The 9,832-nt window shown below is 41.6% G+C and overlaps 1 protein-coding gene across 1 annotated transcript; it reads left to right on the forward strand.

Annotated features, from left to right (window-relative positions):
• Window positions 1-676: 676 nt before the first annotated feature.
• Window positions 677-3,585, forward strand: LOC103086386 (PRAME family member 12-like). Its single transcript, XM_007463193.1, has 3 exons — window positions 677-963; window positions 1,414-1,986; window positions 3,012-3,585. Exons 1-3 carry the CDS (start codon window positions 677-679, stop codon window positions 3,583-3,585), a joined length of 1,434 nt encoding a protein of 477 aa, XP_007463255.1.
• The last annotated feature ends 6,247 nt before the right edge of the window (window positions 3,586-9,832 follow it).

The raw sequence follows: 9,832 nt of genomic DNA on the forward strand, positions 1-9,832 counted from the left end.
CCGGACGCGCAGGCTTAGCGGCCATGGCTCACGGGCCCAGCCGCTCTGTGGCATGTGGGATCCTCCCGGACCGGGGCACGAACCCGTGTCCCCTGCATCAGCAGGCGGACTCTCAACCACTGCCCCACCAGGGAAGCCCCAGATATTCTTCTTAATGAAAAGTATCTCTTTGGGATTTTATTTCTTGGCGTTTAAAATATTTATTTTGTGCAAATAGCTTTCATTTTAGGGGTATCGCCTTCATCTTTCTCAGCCAAGTTAACTGTGGGAATTGAGGACGGAGGCTGTTCTGGACCACATGATGCTCCTATTCCCATAGTTTTGGGGCCCTAGGTGATGGTCTGAAAGTTTTCCCCCAAGAAAGATAAGGGACATTGTTAAGGCTCATGGTACACACTTACCACTGGGACATGAATTAAGCAAAGCAGTGGGTAGAAATGATGGACCAGTGGTTGCCTTTCCTTTTCCTTGGTACTTGTGAGATACTTGTTATGCTGCTAGTAGGGGAAGAGTTGTGGCTTTGTGCCCACCGAACCTAGAGTGGAATTGGGGGAAATTGAGGCTCTTCTACCACTGTGCTAAGTCCCTCTGAAGGGTGGGGAGACAATGGACGCTTGCTCATGCTTGGCATGAAAAGGATGTCTTGTCCACAGGTTTCCTTTTGGAAAAGATCAGAATGAGTATCTGGAATCCACCCAGACTCCAGGACCTGGTGGGAATAAGCCTGCTGAGGGATGAGGCCTTGGCCTTTGCTGCTCTGGAGGATCTACCAACAGAGTTCTTCCCATCACTGTTCATGGAGGCCTTCCATGGGAGACACAGTGAGACCCTGAAGGCCATGGTGCAAGCCTGGCCCTTTGTCCGCCTACCTCTGGGAGGCCTGATGGAGACGCCTCATGTGGGGACCTTACAAGCAGTGTTGGATGGGCTTGATGTCCTGCTTGCCCAGAAGGATTGTCCCAGGTGAGTCTGCCAGGTAGGCTGGTAGGGTCCTAGACATTGTTGAAGAGACAGCTGGTGTCATAAGAGTGGATGGCCAAGGGATGGACCAGAGGCTTCTGAGGATGCCAAGGAAGAGGCTCAGAGGCCTTGGCCATTGCTGAGCTCACGTGGGGAAATGCCTTCCGGAAGTGTAGGAGTGCCTAAGATGCAGGGGAGCCTGAAAGAACATGTCCCCACAGCCTTCCAGTGATGATTAAAGGTACTAGAAGTAGAAAATCAGAAAGAATGGAAGTGGGAAAGATCTGGAGGAAGGTGAGGCAGAGAGGAAAGAAGAGGACAAGGCAGCAGGTGATGTCAGGGATGAGAGGTAAAAGCTCAGGTGGGAAGTGAGTGCTGCCTAAATGCTGAGACTGTGGTTTCATTATGTGTGGCTCTTAAACCATCCCTGCCAATCTGCTGTTTCCCCCACAGGAGGTGCAAACTGCGGGTGCTGGATTTAAGGAATACCAGCCAGGACTTCTGGAGCATGTGGTCTGGATCCAATGTCCGTGTGTCCTCCAGCTCATCAATGGCACCAGTGGCTAAGGACAGGTCAAGGACAGAGCAGCCCTTGGCTCCCTTGGAGGTGTTTATAGAACTTTGCCTCAGTGAAGGGACCATGGATGAATTCTTTATCTACCTCATGCAGTGGGTGGAGAAGAGAAAAGTTTCCATACACCTGTGCTGTAAGAAGCTGAAAATTGTTACAATGTCCATGGAAAATATTATGAAGGTCCTGAGTAGGGTGCAACTGGACTGTATCCAGGAGGTGCAAGTGAATTGCACCTGGCATCTGTCCACCCTGGCCGTGTTTGCTCCTCTCCTGGGCCAGATGAATAAAGTGCAGAGACTCCTTCTCTCCCACATCCATGTCTCTGCACTTGAGGAGCTGGAACAGCAGCACGTTGTCCAAATCACCTCTCAGTTCCTCAGGCTGCAGCACCTCCGGGATCTCCGTATGGAATCTCCCTTCTTCCTCCAAGGTCACCTGGACAAGATGCTCAGGTGAGGATGGCACCACTGACCAAGTAACAGAGAACACAACACTAGAAGGTCACGTGCATTGTTTCCTTTGTTGCTCTACCTTGAAGTGTGGCATCACATAACCACACAAATCAAGGTAGAGGGACAAAGTGCGATAGAGGCTCTGGAAAGGGACACCATGCTAGGAAGCTATAGATTGGAGGGTTCAGATGTATCAGAGTGTTTGTGATTTCTTTCTCAGGAAGAGATGTCTTTGTTCAGGTGACTTAAAAGAAAAAAAAACAGGTAAGAGGGCACTGAAGAGGGGAAACAACCTCAGACATGAGCATTTCTAGAGAAGCTCTGTGCTCAACCGTTTTGTGACCACAGTGAGCCTGTCTCAAATTCCCCATCTGTAAAATGTTGCTTGTGCTCCAGATAAGGTAATTAATATACGGGAAATGCATGATTCTGGTGGTAAGGAATGGGGAGCCAAAAGCAAAATAAAAAGTGGTAGGTGGTTTGAAGATGATGCAGGGATGTAACTGAGCCCCTGCAGACTGGAAACCCCAGTTGTTGATGTGGGATCTTGTCCAGGTTGGTTCTCTGTGCATGTCTCCCTCCAGCCTCATCTGGCCCAGAGATATGGGCACCTGGAGCTCAAGTAGTGAGCTAAAGGCACCCTGATTTGAGAGTATTTTTTTGTTTGTTTTGACTCTAAATATGAAAATTCAGTGATGCCCACTCTTGATTGAGACTCTGTGCTAGGCTCTCCTCTGAGCATGTTCTAGTGGATTCCACTCTTTTCGTTCATCCGCAGAAGGAAGTGGAGTATGTTGTACCCTGCTTGACTGATGAGGAAAGAGAGCTTTCAAGATTCTGTGTACTTATCTCAGCCAAACAAAGAAGATGACAGGAGTCAGGCTAAAATGAGATTGGGGCTTCTGGGTATTGGTTGTTATCAGATGGTCAAAATGACCTTGGCCTTGGGTAAATCACTTATCTCCCACCTTGACCTCACGTTCCATCCCAGTTTCCAAGACCTAATTCCTCAGTTTCTCTCCCAGGTGCCTGAAGACTCCCTTGGAGAACCTCGCAATAACTCACTGTCTGATTACAGAATCAGACATGAAACATCTGTCCCAGTGCCTGAACATCAGTCAGCTAAAGGGCCTGGATCTGAGTGGTGTCACACTGACTGACTTTAGTCCTGAGCTCCTCCAAGTTCTGCTGGAGAAAGTTGCAGCCACGCTCCAGGAACTGGACTTAAATCTGTGTGGAATCATGGACTGTCAACTTGAGGCCATCCTGCCTGCCCTGAGCCACTGCTCCCAGCTCAGGACCTTCAGCATTTGTGGGAACCTCCTCTCCATGGCCATCATGGAGAAGCTGCTGCGTCATACTGATGGACTGCCCAGTTTAATTCTAGAGCTGTATCCTGCCCCAAGGGAGAGTTACAGCTCTCAGAGAATTCTACACCTGGGGAGACTTGCCCAGCTTCAGGCTGAGCTGATTGAGATTATGAGGAACTTAGGAAGGCCCAGGACCATCTGGATTAGCTCTAGCCCCTGTCCTCGCTGGGGCAATGAGATATTCTGTCATGAGAAGACCATTATATACTGCTGTTTTGTCCCTCCCTAGTTGGTTGTCTCTATGAAAAGCTTTCTTCTGGGCACTGGAAACTGAAACCTAGGAAATGGGTGCATTGTGAAGAGAACACAGACCTATGGTTTCAGGCATCTGCTCAACGTGAATGTGAAAAGGAAAGGTGACCCAGCAGGGGTACAAGATTGAAGGGGAATAGTTGACTCAAGGAGTTGATGGGAAATTCAGGGTGTTGGTGCTCCAGGGATGGAGTGGATATAGGGGTGGAGGAACATTAAGCAAAAGCCTCGGATACCTTGCAAAAGGAAGATAATGATACAAACCCAGCTCATTAGACATTTGTAAGTTCCAATGAGATGATGCACTTGAGGGCTTGGCCCTGGAGCTAGCATACACTAAGAGATAATTAAATGAGTCTTTCCCTTCTTTTTCTCTCCTAGTGGAAACCTCAGTATCTACATTCCTCTAGCTTACCCTCTATTCCTTACAACAGGGTGGAGAGCAAACCCAGGGCCTGAAATGGGTCTCACCTTTCATATGTGGACACCAATGAATCATGGTTCACTCAAGCTGCTCTATCAGCCAGTGCAGGGAGGAGGAAGGGAGGGCATAGGAGAGATTGGATTCATCTCTAGTGATAGACATTCTGAGCCTCAGGTCTCCTAGGCCACCAGCTGGTAGATCAGACAGGAGGATATAAATTGGTTTTGTAAGTGGGACTGTATACGTCAGTACTTTTTAAAAATTTTGCTGTCCTATTAATACTAGTTGAGTTTAAATATTTGCACATTTATATGAATATTAAATACATGAAATTTCTTTGAAAATTATAGAGGTAATTTAGTACTTGTAAAGAGCGCATGTGGATTTTTAAAAAAATGTTGAACTTCCTTTAACGTCTCAAGACAAATAAGACATGAAAACTGATTTTAAAGATCAATGAATGAGATTTTTTCTCCTTTAAAAATATTTAGAATAATAAAATTTTAGAACTAGGATTACAATTATATTTTTTAAAGTAGACTTTATTTTTTAGAGCAGTTTTAGATTCACAGTGAAACTGAGCAGAAAGTACAGAGAGTTCCCATTTGTCTCTTGCCCCCACGTGTACAGCCTCCCTGGATATCCAAATCTCCCACCAGAAGAGTACATTTGTTATAATTCGTGAATCTACATTGAGACATCCTTATCAACCAAACTTCATAGTTTACACCAAGGTTCACTCTTAGGGTTGTACGTTCTATGGGTTTTGACAAATGTATAGTTGCATGTATCTACTAGTGTAGTATCATATGGAGTATTTTCACTGTCCTAACTTATAAGAACCTGCTGTATAGCACAGGGAACTCTACTCAATACTCTGCAGTGGCCTATATGGGAAACAAATATATTAAAAAAAAAGAGAGAGAGAGAGTGGATATATGTATATGTATAACTGATTCACTTTGCTGTACAACTGAAACTAACACAACATTGTAAATCAACTATATTCCAATAAAATTTTTTTTAAAAAATCCTCTTTGCTCTGCCTATTTATCTTTTCCACCCCCCTAGTCCCTGGCCACCACTGATAATTTTGCTTTCCCCAGAGTTTTGCCTTTTCCAAAATGTCATATAGAGTTACAGATGTAGGAAACAATGTTATGGTTTCCAGGGTGGAAAGGTGGGGGAGGGATAAATTGGGAGATTGGGATTAACATATACACACTACTATATATAAAATAGATAACTAGTAAGAACCTACTTTATAGCACAGGGAACTCTACTCAATACTTTGTAATGACCTATATGGGAAAAGAATCTAAAAAAGAGTGGATATATGTATATGCATAACTGATTCACTTTGCTGTACAGCAGAAAGTAACACAACATTGTAAATCATCTATGCTCCAATAAAAATTTTTATAAAAGAAAAAATGTCATATTTCTGGAATCATACAGTATGTAGCCTTTTCAGATTGACTTCTTTCACTTATTAAGTTTCCTCCATGTCTTTTCATGTTTTGATCCCATTCCTTGTCTGAATACACCACAGTTTATTTGCTCACTCATATACTGAAGGACAGCTTTCTTGCTTCTTTGGTTTGCTGCTAAGATCATCTATGTGCATGTTTGGTTTGGACATAAGTTTTCAACTCATTTGGATAGATACCAAGGAACGAGGCTGCTGGATCATATGAAAAGGGTACGTATTACAATTTTTTCTGTTGACAAACTTACCTGTTAGACAATGATGAAATAAAATTTATATTTTAAGGCAGGACAAGAAAAAAATTAAACATAAAAGTCTCTCTCTGTGTTTGTTTGGGCCTCCTGCCTACCTAATATGCAATGAGCTCCTCAAAGATGGGAGTGCCTGCTCAACATTAAAGATCAATTTTTTTTTCTTCTGATGCTAGCAATATAACTTCTTAAAAGAATAGTGTTCTTTCCCAGCTCTGTAGGGGTTCACGGTGATTTGCTGCTCACTTTGTATGTGCTTACCTGGACTATGTATCCTTGGTGAACTTTATGTAAAATATCAGGATGTCATTTTGATGTATGATCCTTTGACTCAAAAATGTATATTACTATGCCTTTGACTTCTAACACATGGAACAGTCCCCAGGGCTTTTTGAGAATCTGCTTCCTGGGTTATAATCCTCAGTTTGGCTCAAATAAAATTCCCTTTTTTTTCTTCTTAACTTGAGGGTTAATTGAATTTTCATCAACAACATTAATAGTCTCATAAAGTGCAGGGACTGTGTCTGTATCACCCTGTGGTCCTGCAGCTGAACAAGAAGCCTGGTGTGGCAGTAAATGCTTATAACTGTGGGTGCATGGACATATTTAACAACAGTTTACAGCCAAACATTATTTTGCACTGAAATGCACATTTGGGGAAAGTCAACACTAGCTGTCTACCAATAACTTAAATAAATTGGATATGGAAGAAATAGCACTTGTGGTCAATGCATTTGTACATATAAGTTGTACTTGGAAGTGTAACTGAGCAGAACCCTATGGGCCCTTCCCAGGACAGACTCCCCCTCATGTCCTGCACCTGCCTCTTGTTTGTAGGAAAGCTTTATCCTCCTAGGCCTATCCTGAGTTCTAAAGAATAAACAGAAAATATGACAAAATGCAGAAACAAAGGAAAATAATCAAGCAGGACAAAATAATAATAGCTTAGCCATTAAACAAATTCAAAGACCTTTAGTTCCTCCTCAAGGGCTATAGATAACATTCTGAGCCATATCCTTGTGCTACTTTGAAAACACTGAATGAAGTGAACTCCAGGCTGACTACAAGCACATAGAGACCAGAGGGGTTGGAAGCAGAAGCTTGATGATATTTATTCCTGATTACCTCATCACCAACAACCAGAAGAATGTCCATGAGCTGATCACACACCCTACAATACTCTCTCTCACCCTGTCTTTAAAAATCTTTTCCTGAAAGTCATCAGGGAATTAGGGCCTTTGGAGCAATAGTTACCCCTGTTCTTTGCTTGGTGCCTGCAATAAATGCTATGCTTTCCTTCATCACTCTCAGTATCAGTAGATTGGTTTCACTGCACACAGATCGGTGGACCCGAGTTTGGTTCAGTAACAAAAGAAACCTTCATTTGTTTCCCATACTTTTGTTGGTTTTGCCCAAGTAAGACAGGACTATACCCTCAATGTAAAACATCCCAACAATACAGATAGAAGAAACATCTCCCCTGAACTTTCTCTTCATCCCAGGCCCCCCTCCAGAGAGGTCAATTTAGTTACTTTCCAGACTTCTCTCTGACTTTCTGTACATTTATGTTTGCATGCGCTAACATCTGGTTCAGCTTCCCTTATAGAAACGGTGTCTTAGTGATTCACATCATCTTGCTTTTTTACGTTTAAGGGTGGGTCTTAAGGATCAGTCCTCATTCATATCAGCGGGCATATATAGCCCATAAAATGAATGGCCCACATTTTAACACCTTGTCTCCTTATGTAAATTTAGGTTGTTCCAATGTTCTGCTGTTCTTGCCAACCATAGAGTAATAAAAATCCTTGTACTCCCCAAAGCTTCTCTTTGGTTTCTCAATGCTCTCTCCCTGTATACAGCCCTGTTGTTCCTGAATTATCCATTTCATCCTCTTGGAAGATAATCTTCATCAACTTATGTCAAGCTCACCACTATATTCTATTTTTTTTAATTAGCAAAAAGGGGGAAGAGAAAATGTCACTGGATTTCAAATCATCCTCCAGTGCTTCTATCAGTAGGCTGAGCTGCTTTACTTTTTTTTTTTTTAATTGAGGTATAGTCGAAGCACAATGTTATATAACTTTCAGGTGTACAACATACTAAATCACAATTTTTAAAGTTTATACTACTTTTATAGTTATTATGTTTTTTTTTTAACATCTTTATTGGGGTATAATTGCTTTACAATGGTGTGTTAGTTTCTGCTTTATAACAGAGTGAATCAGTTATACATATACATATGTTCCCATATCTCTTCCCTCTTTGTCTCCCTCCCTCCCACCCTCCCTATCCCACCCCTCCAGGCAGCCACAAAGAACCGATCCGGTATCCCTGTGCCATGCAGCTGCTTCCCACTAGATATCTACCTTACGCTTGTTAGTATATATACGCCCATGTCTCTCTCTCGCCCTATCACAGCTCACTCTTACCCCTCCCCATATCCTCAAGTCTGTTCTCCAGTAATATTGGCTATATTCTCTGTGCTGTACAATATATACTCCTAGCTTATTTATTTTATACATTGTACTTAGTATCTCTTAATCCCCTAACCCTATCTTACCCCTCTCCCTTCCCTCTCCCTACTGGTAAACACTAGTTTGCTCTCTGTATCTGTGAGTCTGTTTCTCTTTTGTTATGTTTATTATTTTATTTTATTTTTCAGATTCCACATATAAATGATGTCATACAGTATTTATATTTTCTGTCTGACATTTCATTATACATAATACACTCCAAGTCCATCCATGTTGTTGCAAATGTTAAAATTTCTTTCTTTTTTATGACTGAGTAGTATTCCATTGTGTGTGTGGAATATACCACTTCTTTATCCATTCAACTGTTGATGGACACTTAGGCTGCTTCCATATCTTGGCTTTTTAAATAATGCTGCTATGCACATTGGGATGCGTGTACCTTTTAGAATTATTGTACTTGGGGTTTTTAGGTATATACCCAGTAGTGAAATTGCTGAGTCATATGATAGTTATATTTTTAGTTTTTAGAGAAACCTCTGTCCTGTTTTCCACAGTGGCTGCACCAATTCACATTCCCACCTACAGTGTATGAGGGTTCCCTTTTCTCCACCCCTGGCCGACATTTGTGATCTATGGTTTTTCTGATGATCGTCCTTCTGACAGGTGTGAAGTGATATCTCATTGTGGTTTTTATTTGCATTTCCCTGATGATTAACAACACTGAACATCTTTCAGTGTGACTGTTGGCCATCTGTATGTCTTCTTTGGAAAAATGTCTATTCAAGTCTTCTGCCCATTTTTTTTTTTTTTTTTTTTTTGCTGTTGAGTTGTATCAGCTGTTTATATGTTATTTTGGATATTATCTCCTTATTGGTCATATCATTGGCAAATATTTTCTCCCATTCAGCAGGTTGTCTTTTTATTTTGTCCATGGTTTCCTTTGCTGTGCAAAAGCTTTTAAGTTTAATAGGGAACATTTGTTTATTTTTGCTCTTGTTTCCTTTGTTTTAGGAGACATATCAAAAAAATATTGTTATGATTTGTGTCAAAGAGTGTTCCACCTAAGTTTTTTTCTGGGAGTTTTATGGTTTTGGGCCTTACATTTAGGTCTTTAATCCATTTTTTGTTTATTTTTGTGTATGGTGTTATAAAATGTTCTAGTTTCATTCTTTTACATGTAGGTGTCCAATTTTACCAGCACCAATTATTGAAGAGATTGTCTTTTCTCCATTGTATATTCTTGCCTCCTTTGTCATAGATCAATTGACCATAGGTGTGTAGGGTTTTTTTCTGTGCTCTCTATTCTGTTCCATATTTTTATGTTTCTGGGTTTGTTTGTTCATTTTGCCAGTACCATACTGTTTTGATTAGTGTAGCTGTGCGGTGTAGTCTAAAGCAGCAGCATGATACCTCCAGCTCTGTTCTTCTTTCTCAAGATTGTTTTGGCTATTTGTGGTCTTTTTCTGTTTCTGTACAAATTTTAAAATAATTCTAGTTCTATGAAAAATGCTGTTGTTTTTTTTTTTTGTTTTTTTTTTTTCTTGCGTTATGCGGGCCTCTCACTGTTGTGGCCTCTCCCATTTGCG

Source organism: Lipotes vexillifer, unplaced genomic scaffold (assembly GCF_000442215.2).
Source record: "Lipotes vexillifer unplaced genomic scaffold, Lipotes_vexillifer_v1.1 scaffold109, whole genome shotgun sequence".
Taxonomy (NCBI): domain Eukaryota; kingdom Metazoa; phylum Chordata; class Mammalia; order Artiodactyla; family Lipotidae; genus Lipotes; species Lipotes vexillifer.

What these genes read in the sequence shown, in the direction of transcription:
- LOC103086386 (XM_007463193.1), top strand. Translation starts at nt 677, where the DNA reads ATGAGTATCTGGAATCCACCCAGACTCCAGGACCTGGTGGGAATAAGC. An exon ending in GCCCAGAAGGATTGTCCCAG is followed by an intron (nt 964 to 1,413) that starts GTGAGTCTGCCA and finishes TTTCCCCCACAG; the next exon opens with GAGGTGCAAACTGCGGGTGC. An exon ending in CACCTGGACAAGATGCTCAG is followed by an intron (nt 1,987 to 3,011) that starts GTGAGGATGGCA and finishes TTTCTCTCCCAG; the next exon opens with GTGCCTGAAGACTCCCTTGG.